Here is a 15,370-nt window from a genome sequence, read left to right as displayed (position 1 = left end):
ACTTTTGCAATTCGGCCATTCCGTTAGTTAAAGTTGCTTTGACTGACGGAACAGTGATCACGTGCGATGCACATGATCACTTCTAGCCTGTTTCTACCCAAAATGCCCCCCCTGAGGCACTTCTCGAGAAAATCTCGTATCGGTGAAGATGCTTGTAAAAATGGAGGTGTTCCTAGCGGCCAAGGAAGTCACGTGGATGGGTTTGGTAGAACTGCATGTGAAGTAGATGGCCTAATTCTTGGTGGTGGTGAAGAAATTCAAAATGCGTATGGTGAGGGTCTTGATGATGGTAAAGCTGTTCAGCTTTGGAACAGTGGAAATGGTTATCCGAACAGTAACGGTCAAGGAATTCAGGCGGGTGGTTCAATCGAGAGTGCTTTTAAAAATGATTGTCTAGGTTTTGATAGTGAAGGATTTCAAGACTTCTTTAGTAAAGTTAATGATCAAAACTGTAATACCCCGAAATTTATACCTAGAATAAAGGTGATCTTAATATCAAGGATAAGAAGGATTTGCAATTTTATTAAGAGTTAGGTGAATAGAGTTAATGTGAAAGATGATGGAAAATTGCTAGTTATAATTTTAGTGGGTTATTGAAAGAAAAGTCACATTGTTTTGGACTCCGAAAATTCAATGAGTGACCTTAAATAAAACTGTTTTAAGTTCTTATAGAATGATGAGAAATGAAGATTTTAAAAGTGATTTCATGATTTTTGGATGCCTGTAGAAGGAGTTATGATTTTTAGAAGATGCAAGTATCAAAACAGGAATTTCAGTCAAACAGAGGCACCGAATTTCGTGGGACTTTTGAGGTACCAAAAAGTTATGGGTTACTATGATTTTTGGATATGTTGTGCATCTTTGAATGAGGAAAATTTCAAGCCAAAGTTTGTGTCATTTGGAGTTAAATTGAAAGAGTTATGATTTTTCCAAATTTAATAGGTCAAGCTGCAGAATAGTTGAAATACCTGTGATTTGGGAAATTAATTGGATGGGTTAATAATATCTGTAAGCCACGATTTTTTTGGTGTATGTTAGTCAAAAGGTTTAGGTTTATTGAGGATTAATTGTAGATTTTTTATGATCAGTTTTAATGTAAATGCTTGAGGAGTTTGTTTGACAAGTCATCAAAGCTCAAGATGACACATGCCTTACATGATAAGTTGCATGGAGACCAACTTTAGTTACTTTGTTGACACCTATAGCTACAGGTGTTATACAGCATGTCTGTATCGTTTCCTTGGTTGACACTTAAAGTAACATGTGCTTCTATGGCTTTCTTGGTGGACACTTGGTGGACACTTGTCTTGTGGTTAAGAAGGAATTGGATGCATGTGGGACAAACATGTGGCAAGCTCTCAAGGGAAAATGTCCCACATACGGTGGGTATCTAAGGAGAGCAAACCCTCTCAATTGCTCACAGCTCAAGTGAGCGTGAGATGAGGGAGAGAACCGGAAGAAGAGAAGAAAGAAAGAGGAAGAAAAGAAAGGAAAGAGAGGAGAAAGAGAAAAGAAAAGAGAGGAAAGAGAGAAGAAAGAAAGAGGAAGAAGAGAAAGAAAGAGGAGGAAGAAGGAAAATAAAATAAAATAAAAAATATGAGAATTCTCTAAGGTAATATTTTCATATCTTTTATAGTATTTTTAGTATGTAGCTAAATTCTTAATATTAAGTTGATGCTTATTGGGTTTAGATGCTAGTACGTCTTATGATAATTAGAGTAATTGTTGTAAATGTTTCTAAGCTTTTGATATTGGGAGTAAGTTACTAAATTAAATGACTTAGGAAGATAGCGATATTATGGCTAGATAGACTTCTTAAGCTGTTAATTGTAGTCGGATGATTTTAAAGTAATAAGAATGTTATAACCTTGGTATTTTAGTGTAAAACAATTGGTTAAATTAAGGCCTTAGTGGAGTTGATTATTAGAATTCTATGTGAGGCATATAAATCAAGCATGGTAGGGTTGATGTCACTATAATGTTTTTGGCTAAGGATAGACGATGGTAGGATAAAGATTAGAGTTAAGATCCTTAACATCTAAAGTGATGCATGATTGAGACTTGAAAACGAATTAATGACTAAGGTAATTTTTACCTCCGTTGTAGGAATTGTGAGTTGGATGCAGATTCAAAATAAGGGCATGCAATGCCAGGTAAGGGGACACAACACCAAAAAACCCAACAAATTTTTATTATAAATCTTTTGAAAAATGTTGGGGATTTTATGAAGAATCCACTTACATGATTTTCAATTGCACTTCCTTCCATATTTTAATGACAAGTTTTATTTATTCATATGTCATTGTTTAAGAATTTTGATACAGTTACCATATTTCATGATTTATACATGACTGCAATTATGAATGAAAATAGTTCTCAAAGTTCATGGCACGGATGAGTTTACAGATCATATAAAATGTTATATGTGCATTCATGGCACAGTTTACAGTTACAGATGAGTTTACAGATCATATGAAATGTTATATGTGCATTCATGATTAAAAATGTTTAACCCGAGACACGATTATAGTGACGATCGGTACCATATAGGGTAGCATGGCAAGCACACCGAAGGACGGTTACGAGAAGGTGTGTGCTACCGGCCAGGTGGCCTTCACCTAGGGAAGTTCCCAACCTGGTAGCTCTCCCCTGTGACGACAGGATGAGCATATAGGTCCTTCGGGACACGCCAACGTGCGCTGCTCACGGTAAAATTGTGGCGTCGGGTCAAAGGGTAAAACAATAATTTTAAAAGAAAAGCAAAATGAAGTGTTTGCATATCTCATAACTTACTTGCGATTCTTGTATTAATTGTCAATTACTCATTTTGCAACTATCATGCTTATTTTGTTAATTATGTTATTCTGCCTAAATTGTTATTGTGCATAACTGAGATTCTGACATAGAAATATGTATAGCATGTTTTATAGTATCTTGGTTTTGTGGCTACTTACTGAGTTGTCGAACTCACCCCTTCTCCCTATACATCTTTTTCAGATGGCTCTATATGTATATCGTAATATTGAAGACATGGGTACCAGTGGGCCTCTTAGTTGTTAAAAAAAATCCTATCGCTGCTTTATGGTCTAGCAGGAGCAGTAGCAGTAGAAGTGTCTGGGACTTCAATCTATAGACGGCTTGGGCTAAGCATAGACGGTGTAATTTTATTGCTTATTGAATACTAGCACATTATGTGTTTGTGATTTTATAAATGAAAAAATTGCAGTACTCTGGTAACGTTATGATCTTATATTAGGAGAATTATTTTTTATTTTGTTTAAATATGAATATGTTACAATTGCTCCCAATCGCTCTACCTCTAGAACTTAGGGCGTTACAAAAACCTTGTTGATGTAAGAATTCAAGCCCTTTCTGGTGAAGGTAGTGTTGGAAATAGTGGTATGAGTTTTGGTGGCGAAGGCATCCAATTTTGGTTCGGGGAAGTTGCGCAAACAAATCTTGATGGTAAAGGAGTCCAGGGTCATTTTGGTGATAATATTAATGTATGTGGAAATGGAGGCAAAACTCTTGGAGTTGAAGCTATTCAATGTGAGTCTGGTGAACAAAAGGCTGGTGAACATATCCTTTGTTGCAGGTGTAAAGGCTGGTGGGGGCATTTTGGGGAAGAAAGCTACAAAAGTGATCACGTGAGGTGCACGTGATCACTGTTCCGTTAGTCAAAGCGGTTTTGACTGACAGAATGGCCGAATTGCAAGACTTTGGCAAATTTGGGGTGGTGAATTGCAAAAATTGAAACATTAGAGGTCGAATTAAAAAAGCCCCAAACTTGGGGGGGGGGGGGGTAAAGTGTAATTTTTCCTAAATGGAGAACCCTCAGGTTTTTTTAGTAGCTCTCGGGGTATAAGACAAGGGGATCCACTATCTCTTTTTCTGTTTGTTATTGTGATAGAGGCGCTAAGTAGAATGATGCAGGCTACTAAAGCTAGTGGTCTTGTGGCTGGTTTTTCAGTGGGATCAAGGAACAATCCTGGTCTCAGTGTCTCACATTTGCTGTTTGCTGATGACACATTGATTCTTTGTGGGGCCGATGAGGAACATCTAAAAAATCTGCGGTGTCTTTTTCTGTGTTTTGAAGCGGTCTCGGGGATAAAAATTAACTTGTCAAAGTCTGAGATTGTTCCAATTGGTGAGGTAGAGGATATTGATAGGCTGGCTAACATTTTTGGGTGTAGGGTGGCAGGATTACCTATGAAGTATTTAGGTCTTCCTTTGGGGGCGCCTTATAGGTCTACCACCATTTGGAATGATATTATTGAGAAGATGGGAAGGAAATTGGTAGGTTGGAAGAAAATGTATCTATAACACTTATCAAAAGTACTTTGTCCAACCTCCATACGTATTTCTTGTCTTTATTTCCTATTCTTGTGAGTGTGGCGAATAGATTGGAGAAGCTACAAAGAGACTTCCTGTGGGGTGGTCTAAATGAGGAGCACAAGTTCCATCTAGTGAATGGGCTCAAATTTGTTCTCCCATGCAAGATGGTGGTTTAGGAATTCGAAACTTGCGCACTTTCAATCTCGCTTTATTGGGTAAATGATTATGGCAATATGTAACGGAAAGGGAAACGTATTGGAGGTTGGTAGTAGAAGTTAAGTATGGGTGTATGAACGGTTGATAGTGTACCAAGGTGGTGGAGGTCCCTTATGGAGTTGGGGTGTGGAAACATATTTGGAGAGGGTGGGACATTTTCTCGAAATTTATTACCTTTGGAGTAGGAGATGGCTCCCACATTAAATTTTGGCACCATATTTGGTGTGGGGATCAATCCTTAAAGGAAGCATTTCCTGCATTATTTCGAATTGCGAGTAATAAAGAGGCATGGGTTAGGGATCATATGCAACTGGTCAATGGTGTTATACAGTGTAATGTTCCTTTTTCACGGGTGATACAGGATTGGAGGTAGAGGGGCCTTTTTTGGGAAGTTATATGCTTTCCGTAATCACATGGGGTGTCGGATTGCATGCGGTGGACTCCTTCTAAACGGCATATCTTTGAGGTCAGGTCTTTTTTCCGTAAGCTCTCTTCATTGGGGACATCCTTTTTTCCCGTGGAGGAGTATATGGAAAGTAAAAGTTCCATTGAGAGTTAGTTTCTTTGTGTGGACGACGACTTTTGGAAAGATTTTGACCTTGGATAATTTGCATAAAAGAGGTATCATTATGGTGGGATAGTGTTGTATGTGCAAGCACAGTGGCGAGTCTGTAAACCATCTTCTCCTTTAATGTGAAGTGGCCCGAGCTTTATGGAGTCTGGTTTTCTCTCTTTTTGTTGTTACTTGGGTCATGCCTAGAGGAGCGGTAGATTTGTTAGCTTGTTGGCGCGATCAGCAAGACAATATTTCAGCTAAGAAGGTGTGGCGAATTGCACCATTGTGCGTCATGTGGATTATTTGGCGAGAGCGAAATGGAAGATGTTTTGAAGATCAAGAAAGGTTAGTGGAAGAGCTCAAAAAGTTGTTTATTCAAACTCTATTCCATTAGGCCGACGCTTTTAGTGTGCTTCAATTTTCTACTGTCTCAATTTTTATCTTTATGTTCTTCTTTCTGCCTTTAGTGGGGCCATTTTTTGTATACTTCCTGTGTACTAGGGTTGCTCCTCTATGCGCTTTTCAATGAATCACTTATTTATAAAAAATAAAAAAAATAAAAAAAATTCAAAATGCTTTGGGCTCCCATATACATATATATATATAGGGACGATATTTGTATACGGTGTATGGTCTTTGTTAAGGGTCTGTTTGGCGCGCGGGTTTGATTTGACTCGGTCTTGGATTAGGATTGCCTTGTTATTAAGCTAACCATGTTTTATTCCAAAACAAGTTAAGAATTTATTTGTTTGGATGCATCATTAGAGGTGATCAAGTCTTTCTTGCTTATTTTAGCATGCCATTAGTCAAGTAGATCTATTGAGAATTTCGTTCATTTGATTTTGAATAGAGATTTTTAGCAATTTTATTATTTCAATTGCTAACAATATAGATAGTAAATATAAGAGAGCTCTTATAAAGTATGCACGTTTGAACAAATGATCGTGCAACTCAAAACTTTTCCAGACATATGGACTCATGTGAACAGTCTCATATTTGCTAACTGAATTATTAACATTTCAAACAACAAATTAATGGAGATTCAAATCTTCCGACTTTTGCGTTGAAACCTTTAATTTTCTATTGTGTTCATGTATGGTTCATGAGTCGTGTTAAGTTTTGTTGGACTTTGAAGAAAAATAGATTGGGTTAGTGAGAAAGAGCACTACTATTTGTCTTTCTAATGTCATTCTCCTATCTATCATTAAATTTGTAGGACTCTCACACAATCATCCACGTGGATTCTACAAATTTAATAACCGGAAAAAAAATGATAGGCTAATGACATTTATATTTCTCTAAGAAGAATTTTAGAAAACGATGAAACTAAAATATAAAGTTGAAATTAAAAAATGTGAAAATCAGTGCAAATACTAGTTTCCATTTAGGGAAAATGTAATTTCATGATAACTCTAACATATTGTGTATAAATTAATAATTGTATGGAGTATACGGACCCAATTGAAATAACATTTTCTCTCCTACCATTTAGGTATTTAGAGTCACGAAACATGTAGAAAAAGTGCACGTGGCGTGAAAAGGAAGGTCCTGCCAAACACGTGTAAAGAATGCGACGCTGGAGCTGAACTCTTGGGCAATATTTGATGTCATTGGCCCATTGGGCATGGGGAGGCAACTCGCCAAGCCGGCCAAGGACTTTCAAAAATGGACGCCACGTACGAGACGCTACGTGTACTCGTACTCGCTGCATTACCAAAAATAAAATACTCGCTTGCTGCTGCTTCCACGTGTTTCCTTCTTTTTCTTTTACTTATCATTTTTCATTTCCTCTACATGAGTATAATATGGAATAAGATCCGCCGACGGCAGTATATCCATCTTTCTGTTCATAAGCCTTTTTTCTAGGTCAGATTAATAGAAAAATGTTTGAAATACTATAGCTTTTACTCCAACGTCACTACAACAATTTACATTTTATTAAAAAAGTATGTGTTCCTTTACATTTTAGTAGTTACTAGCTAGTGAGATAAATGTCATGTGAATTTTTACGATAATTTTTTAAATATGGTAAAAGCCATGTAGACTGACAATCCACATTTTAATAACTAATGTGTGGATTATCACGTCCATTTGTAAATGATTTGTAATAAATTTTGTAATACACTTAAAATCAATAATTAATTAATTTTTAGTTTAAGTTCAATGATAATCTACATTTTAGGCCTCGTTTGGTTCGCAAAATGTCTAGTCCATTGAAAAATGAATAACTACTATTAGGAATAGAAAAATGTGAAATAAAATAGCTATTTATATTCCTTAGTTTAGTAACAACACAAATGCAAAAATTTGAATCGAATCAAAATTACGAACAAACCATATATATATATATTGCAAACTTATATTAAGAAAAAAAAAAACCTAAAATAAAATTGGTGGCCGTGAAAAAAAAATAAAAAATAAAAATCATATGAGTATTTTTGAAAAATGTATTACATTCTTTAAGCATTGGCTAAGCCACTCATTTTAGTTACACTAATCATGTGTGTATGGGATTAGTAGTCTAATGGAAATAAACTATTCCCAAGAATAGTACGTAACCAAACAAAAAAATAACTATATTATAGGATTTACTATTTTTTTCTAAGAATTTATTCTGCGAACCAAACGAAACCTTAGTAATGTATCGTTAACGTGATAAGCGCTACATGTATAGTAAAAATTGTTTAGTTAATATATATATATTAACTAAAAGCAAAAACCACCAAAATTTTCAAGAGTGGGAGAGCGAGTAGCATGTCCATTTCATACTCTCGAGGAACACTTTAACAAATTTCCCACCATTACCAAGCGCGTATGTGTATGAACAACTCATGCTTCTCCCATGAATTCCTTTCCTCTTAAAACCCCCCGAACTCTCTCGCAAAAACCCCACTCCGCGCCATTGACCCACCAAAATGAGTGCCGCTTTCCGGAGAAACGCTAGCATTCCCCGCCTGTTACAGAGGCACCCGACCACCCACATCGCCGACCCGATCCGGGCTCCGATCTTGCGCACCAAAACGGCGCCGTGCAGAGCATATTTCCGGCTACCCGATATCATAAGGAAAGTGCGAGAGTACGAGATCTCGCCGTCTTTGTTTTCGTCGCCTTTCTCTTCTTCGACGTCGTCGTTTTCGAAGGTCGGGTTCGTGGGGTGGTACTTGGGGATGGTGAAGACCTGGCCGGTTTTGACGAAGAGTGTAACCTCGGGGCTTATTTACGCAGCCGCTGACCTCTCCTCTCAGGTAGTTAACGGAAATACCGTGGGTATTTTTTTTTTGTTCTGTTTGTTTTGGGAAGTTTAGTATCTGTTTGCTTGTTGAGAAAATGGAAGGAAAATGAAAGAAAATACTTTTCGGTCAGTTTGTTGGCGTGACTGGAAAATGTGTTGAAGGGGAAAGCATGTTGGTCAGAGTGTTTCTTGTAATTTCACGTTATAGAAAATGTGGGATTTGAGCATCAGAATGAACCTTAAAGAGTGTTTATTTTATTTTATTGAGATTGTTTTCGTTTCTTGAATGGATTATTCGCCAAGGAGGTCAAAGCCTTGAAAATTGCAAAGATTTGAACTTGACTAGCCAAATATCTGTTCCTTTGGGCAATTCGTGTTTCTACCATACCTAAATTCTGAGAATTTGAGTCGTAAATTCTTAATTTCTCTCATTTTTCTCACCTTGGAGCACTGCTGCTTCTGGTTCTTTGTATTTGTCGCCTGATTTTCACTTGTGAAATGAAAGGAAAAAAGGGTAGAAGTAATGTGTGGATTGTGTAATGTCAGTTGGGTTTCTTTGCATGAAACTTTTAAGCACCTGGAGATGTTTTATATACAACTTCTATTCTGATTTTTTACTAGAGAAATTTTCTAAGGTTCTGATCTAGCAAACTTGGAGGCAGGTTCTCTATCATAGGGGATGCGCTGATCTTTAACTATTTTATGCATACATACTATACAAATACACACACACACACATACATTATTTATATTTTAATACCCTAGCAGCTTGCTTTGTTTCTCCATGTGGATCTCCTTGGCAGTTGTAGGTTGGTTCCAAATATCTCTTTCTTAATAATGTAAATAGCATGCATGTTTTGCTGGCATCTAAGTGAATTTGGGTTATTAGGTTTAGGTCTCTGCCATCTCTGTCTTTGTGTCTCTGTCTATCTCTCGTCAAGATCGACCTTGGAAAACTGTTGTCTAGCTCTTGGCCATTAGCTCTGAGCATCAAGCTTCTCTTTTCAGCAGGTCTTATGAAAAATTTTAAATTTTTGTTTGTTTGGTTTTTTTCTTTAGTTAGAATTGTGGTTTTTTTGAGTTGATTGTCTTTCAATTTTGTCAAGCTTTGTCAAGCTTTGGCATTCCTGCTTCTCTTGACCAGTATCATCTTGCTTTAAGTAAAATGCAAAATAGGCTCTATTGCTATACAGCCAATATTAATTAGATATTGCTGGTTGAAATGAATTCCTATCTCGGCTGTTTCAAGCTTCTATTTCTTTTCCATTATCTTTACTTAAATGTTTCTTGGGTGAATTTATTTTCTTTATATGTTTGATTCATCCATTTGTTCACATAATGTAGTATCATCTCTTTTAGTCCGAATTGGTGAGTGCTCGTATGTATTTGTACCAGGTCTATTATATGTGTGCGTATACTTGGTTGAGTGTCTATTATGTGGAGTTAAATGATTTTATGAGTCTTTTTTTTTTTTTTTTTACTTCTATTACCCTTATATGGTGTTTTCCTATCAACTTTTCTTTAGACGATTGCACTGCCATCTTCAGAATCTTATGATTTTGTAAGGACATTACGCATGGCTGGATATGGGATGCTAATTTTAGGACCATCGCTGCATTTTTGGTTCAATTTCGTGTCAAAGCTCTTTCCAAAGCGAGATCTATTCTCAACATTGAAGAAAATGGTCATGGGGCAGACATTATATGGACCTGCAATGACTGTTGTTTTCTTCTCTACAAATGCGTTTTTACAAGGTATACTTGATTCTTTACTTACTAAAATTTTTCCGATGAATATTGCTTTTCATAATTGTATGTGCACTATTCTCATGATTTCCATCGTATTACCTCATTGTTTATATGGCTTTATGTTCCAAAGTTGATATAAACTATCTGATTAGCAAAGAACAAAAATCAGTTGAACTCAAGACCCACTCCTCGGAGTATGGGGAGATTTCTCTTGGCAATAGAGGTCAGGGGTCAATTTTTTGTCCGAAGATTAAAAAATGTTGGATGATATGATTATAATTTTTTAATAGACATGTCATTCAACTTATAATACATATTCTGAAGCATGAGATTGGATATGCAACTAGACTAGTCAATGAATTGGTGATAAATAATTTTCTTTTAAATGATGATTGGGTGTGTTATATCAGTGTGATATGAATTTATGCTATATACACATGGATTAGTGGCGTCCTTCAAACCTCTGTGAACCTTGAAGATTTGACTTATTTATCAGCAATGGAAATGGTTAAACTAATTTTGATGAAGTTTTAATATGAGTGAAACTTGATTAGATGAAGTTGATGGTGGAAATATCAAGTTTAGTTATGTGGAATTTTGATGTTTGGGTTAAAACTTTTGAGACTGCAATGTATTCTGTTTGTAATAAGACTTTTTACATATAAGTTTGTCTTATTCAAGAAAATTCTTCACTCCTGAGATAAAGACCTATCATTTTTTGGACTAACAGTTGATATTGTGCCCAAAATTTTCATGTATCAACATCATATGCTTTTTTTTTATTTTTTTTATTTAAGAGCATGAAGTGTCTTAAGTGGTTTCTGGGATGACCAAACGCAGGTGAAAACACGACAGAGGTTGCTGCCCGACTAAAGCGAGACTTGCTGCCTACAATGATCAATGGCATCATGTATTGGCCCATATGTGATTTTATCACATTCAGATTCACCCCCGTCCATTTACAAGTACGTGTTTCTTTTCCATTTCTTCTTTTTTCTTTTCCCCCTTGTGTGTGTTTGCCTGTATGTCTGCCTACAACATCAATGGCCTCACCTAGGTTAGATTTGCTGACTTCTAATCTGATCATTGCACATGTGATACTATCACATACATCTGATTATTAACTTGTGAATGTGGTCCTTGGTGTTTTAATTGACAGCCATTGGTGAGCAATTCGTTTTCGTATCTGTGGACCGTCTATATGACATACATGGCAAGCCTAGAGAAAGCAAGCCCAAATCCTAGCAGATTGACTCAATAGTGTCGATTCATTTTTTGCATCCAAAGATACAGTTCTTACTTTTGACTGCACAGCCTTTAGGTAGAGGTTGGAAACTGGTAAACCAAACTGTCTGGGTGAAGCAGAATATAAGCTTCCACTCCACTTATCAATGAAATTGCGGCAACCATGTTTGGTTCACGTTTTGTAGTACTTTTAAATCATTTATAAAGGAATGATGTAATAATATATTCTTTTACAGACTTTGAAGATAATATCATTTCGTTATATCCCTTGTTTGTAAGTATTCTATCAAAGATCTTAAGAAATGAAATGTGGAATCAATGATGCGTATCTTAGTGAAAGAAGGTGTTCAGAAAAAACAAAAAAGAAAAGCAATTCTGTGAATTTTCCTTGCTTTCTTTGTGAAGATCTCATCTGTGAGACTAGAAAATATTGTTTGCAAAGCTCGTCTGGACAAGGTTCGCAAACGAATGATTCTGCTTCCAAAATTTATCAGCAGATTTGCTCGGACGAACCTCGTTCGGACGGAATTGCAACCAAGTAAATCTACCTTCTATTCTCATATTGGGATTGTGCTACATCATACACAATAATGGAAAACCAATAGAATTTATATGAACATTGCCAACAGAAGAGAAAATTGGCAAATATTTGACAAGCATGACTGGCTTATTATAATCTATAAACTGTTGTCGAACATGACATTAAGTGTGATATTTATGCGCGCAGGAGCCACTCTGCCCTTTTAATCACACAAAAAACACAATTATCCATAAGAGGCTGTATTTTTTTATTTTTTTATTTTGGGTTTGTATAACACTAAGTTTCAAACTTGAAATTAGTATTAACATTTACTTGAAGTGAAGATGTGTTATTGTCCAAAGTAATGGGGACACAAATTTCTTCTAAATTGGGTTGAAGGAATTTTGTGCAATCCAGTTTAGAAGAAAACACCGTTCCAAAATGATTTTTTTAAAAAAAAGAAAAATTGAATACTCTGTTGCACATACAATGCCCCCTCCCGTACACGTGTTTCCTCACTATTTCCAATGCTAAAATGGTCTATAATCAATCCTGCATTAGTTCTCCAATTTTAGATCCCATGCAAGGAGTCAATTATGAAAAAAAAAAAAATCAATCAGATGAAAAACTAAAATTAAAAAGAGATTTCTGTTTTAGGTGTGGTTTAATCGATGAAATATTTGTCAAAGGTGAAAAATAGGGAACCCCATCTCAATCACAGCACTGGTTTTCTGAATAAGAATATTACTGATTTTACTTGTATGTCAATCCACCAAGTTCCTTTCTGGTAGATATCAAACTTATTTATCACACTGACTCATCAGCCTAAATTATTATACAACATTAGTGAAAGGTGCATCACCAAATAGGCAAATACAGAATCTGTAGAAATGTAACTCACAAGGGTGGGTCATGGGATGAGCATACAGATGTGATTACAAGGGAGGAATGATATATTTGAATCAGATACTGTCCATAAAAAAACTGATTCCAGATTAAGTTCTTAACTTAGTAAAAACTTTAACGGTAAACTGAAATTACAGTGACCATTCTGAACAAAATAATGCTTTCTTAAATGCTTAACTTGGTACATCAACAAAAGAGATATCGATTGAAAAATGGTGTTACACTTCAAAAGTGAGACTCTTAATTGTGTCTAGAAGTTAACATTAAATGTATGAACAACCCCTCCCCTACAATCATTAATGCCTATATCTAAGTGTAACCTAACCAACTTGATTCAAAACTTCCCATAAAAATCCAGAACTTATTCGTTTTGGTGTGCCTGTAAAATTCCATAACAGTCTAGACCAACATCATATAAGACTATAATCAACTCAAAATACTGAATCTTCAAAAGAATATGGATATGAACTCATGTCCATGATCTCATCCACTGCTGAATTTCTAATCCATGTGCTAAGATAAGAAGGCTTTGTTCATTCTTCATAATCACGCAAACAAATCTTCTCACGCTGTATTGCCCAATCCGGTCCAAGTATTTGGGGATTCAATTCCATAGCGACACGAAAATCAAACATGGAAATGTTAGTAGATCTTGCTGCTCTTTGTGCGTATCTACCAGACAACATCTGACCAATACCAGGTCGGAATTGATGGCTCAGTGGTTTAAAGTGATCATTTCCACACCTTGACCCAGCTAAACCCATACAGGGCTCAATCAATCTCTTCAAGTACACATCCAATGCATTATTCAACAGGTTAACACAGTCCACTGAGACACTGATGCCCTCCTCCATCTCCAACTTCCTCACCAGACGACTTCTTAAAGATCTTGTATCAGGTAGCTCACCACTGTTCTGACAGGTCTCTGGATGATAATCACTGGATACGGATACATTCGAAAGAGATTTACGAGCCCCAGTCAAATTCATGCATATACCAAGTGGAGCTGTTACAGGGCTTCTACTTTGAACACCTGGGCTTCCTGCCATTTGCTCAACCTCTTCGCCATCTTCAACAGATACAACTTCAACTGGGGGTCTGCTATCAAGAGAAACCAACTCTGTTGCACTTTGCTGCTCTTCTGCCTTAGAAACCAATTCGTCACACACAACACTTTCGGGTTTCCCGTGTGGCCCCAAAGGACTTGGGCGGTCCCTAAACTTGCGATCCCTACTACCCGGAGACCTTCCCTTGCGAGGGGAAGGAGGAAAGGCATCCCCATAAAGTGAATGGAGACTATTTCTCTGAAATCCATTTGAAATCTTAACATTAAGAGTATTTTCCACTTTCCTATTACCTTTCAATGGTGGAACTTTGGCTACGCAAGCATTCTTGATAATCGCTTTTATAAGCTGGTTGTGAAGAGGGATATTTTCTCTCCCAATAATCCGAATGCAGAACTTATCAAACTGACATTTGCTAATCTTGCAACTGAATAACCTTCTAAGCTGATCAAAGTATTTCTTAGCCCTCTCAGGCCCAATCTTTCTGGAAACCAGAGCTTTAAGCTCTAAAGTGTTGATTCGAGAATGGTTTTCATTGGGCGACATTTTCACACCCAAAATTCCTCACAGCCCTAAAACACAAATTCTCATCAAAATCTTGAATTCTCCAGCAAAACCCAGGTGATAAAACACACGATCTTCAATTTGAAACCCAAAACCCTAATTCCCCAACGATGTTTCTATCTGTATATTGACCAAAAACGCGTAAGAAAACAACCAAAACACATATTTTTATTAAATTTCTAAAACAAAAAACGAAAAAAAATAAAATAAGAAATTGGGATGTCCTACGGATCAAAAATCACAAACTAAATATCGCTTACAACAAGAAATTACCCAAACAATCAAATTATTACGTAACTCAATTATCTGAAAAACAAAGTAAGAGATACGGAAAGCGAAACAAAAAAATGATATATTTTAGCAGCAATTTTCAGAACCGAAAGAACCCCATTTGAGACTTCAACGAGTATCGAAAACCCAACAACCGAATTGAGCATTGAAACAAGGTAGAGTGAGATCACGCACCTAAATTGGGACGACGCCGAGGTTGAATTGGGTATGGAATTTGATTTCTCTTTTTTCTTTCGCTCCAATAAGCAATAGTTTCTTTCCTGGTGATCGATGTTTTGTCTGGGAGAGACCAAACAGGGATTAAGATTCAAGGGCTTATTGGCCTTTTCGAAGTTCGAATACGGAATACTCTTCCTGTTACAAAACACACACGTCTCTTGAGCTTGATATTTGTGAACTCTGTAAGGGCCCGTTTGTTTGGGACAGTTTTATCTGACAGGAGTTTGAGGAATTTCTTTTTAAGTTTTTACCACATTATTAAGGTGACGTGTGTTCAAATGAAAAGTTTGTAATAAATCTCTAATTCAACCGCTAAAATAATAATAATATTAATAATAAATATTTTTTTTTTAATTTTTAATCCTTGAGTCAATCGTAAGCCATTCCGTTACATTTTCTTCAAAATGTAAAAATGAATTTTTAGTCCTTGAGTCATAAGCTATTCCGTTACATTTTTTTCAAAATGTCTAACAA

At 36.3% G+C, this 15,370-nt stretch overlaps 2 protein-coding genes across 3 annotated transcripts; one reads left to right on the top strand and one right to left on the bottom strand.

Annotated features, from left to right (window-relative positions):
- Positions 1-7,925: 7,925 nt before the first annotated feature.
- On the top strand, positions 7,926-11,594 carry LOC132178247 (Peroxisomal membrane 22 kDa (Mpv17/PMP22) family protein). The gene is made up of 4 exons (XM_059590696.2): positions 7,926-8,352; positions 9,865-10,093; positions 10,928-11,052; positions 11,247-11,594. The coding sequence occupies exons 1-4, from the start codon at positions 8,023-8,025 to the stop codon at positions 11,346-11,348; spliced, it is 786 nt and encodes a 261-aa protein (XP_059446679.2). The 5' UTR covers positions 7,926-8,022; the 3' UTR covers positions 11,349-11,594.
- Positions 11,595-12,784: 1,190 nt separating this feature from the next.
- Positions 12,785-15,064, bottom strand: LOC132178615 (uncharacterized). 2 transcript variants are annotated; one of them, XM_059591077.2, is made up of 2 exons: positions 14,852-15,064; positions 12,785-14,506 (listed from the first exon to the last, which is right to left on the bottom strand). In XM_059591077.2, the coding sequence occupies exon 2, from the start codon at positions 14,366-14,368 to the stop codon at positions 13,292-13,294; it is 1,077 nt and encodes a 358-aa protein (XP_059447060.2). In that variant the 5' UTR covers positions 14,369-14,506; positions 14,852-15,064; the 3' UTR covers positions 12,785-13,291. The 2 variants fall into 2 exon arrangements, with proteins under 2 accessions (XP_059447060.2, XP_059447061.2); XM_059591078.2 differs by having other exon boundaries at positions 12,785-14,394.
- Positions 15,065-15,370: the final 306 nt, after the last annotated feature.

Source organism: Corylus avellana, chromosome 4 (assembly GCF_965113065.1).
Source record: "Corylus avellana chromosome 4, dhCorAvel1.hap1.2, whole genome shotgun sequence".
Lineage (NCBI taxonomy): Eukaryota > Viridiplantae > Streptophyta > Magnoliopsida > Fagales > Betulaceae > Corylus > Corylus avellana.
This window is presented reverse-complemented; position numbering and strand designations above follow the sequence as displayed.

Excerpts from the sequence above, each read along its gene's own strand:
- LOC132178247 (XM_059590696.2), top strand. The coding sequence starts at position 8,023 with ATGAGTGCCGCTTTCCGGAGAAACGCTAGCATTCCCCGCCTGTTACAG. Across the intron at positions 10,094-10,927 it reads TACAAATGCGTTTTTACAAG|GTGAAAACACGACAGAGGTT; the intron begins GTATACTTGATT and ends GACCAAACGCAG. Across the intron at positions 11,053-11,246 it reads TCACCCCCGTCCATTTACAA|CCATTGGTGAGCAATTCGTT; the intron begins GTACGTGTTTCT and ends TTTAATTGACAG.
- LOC132178615 (XM_059591077.2), bottom strand. The coding sequence starts at position 14,368 with ATGTCGCCCAATGAAAACCATTCTCGAATCAACACTTTAGAGCTTAAA.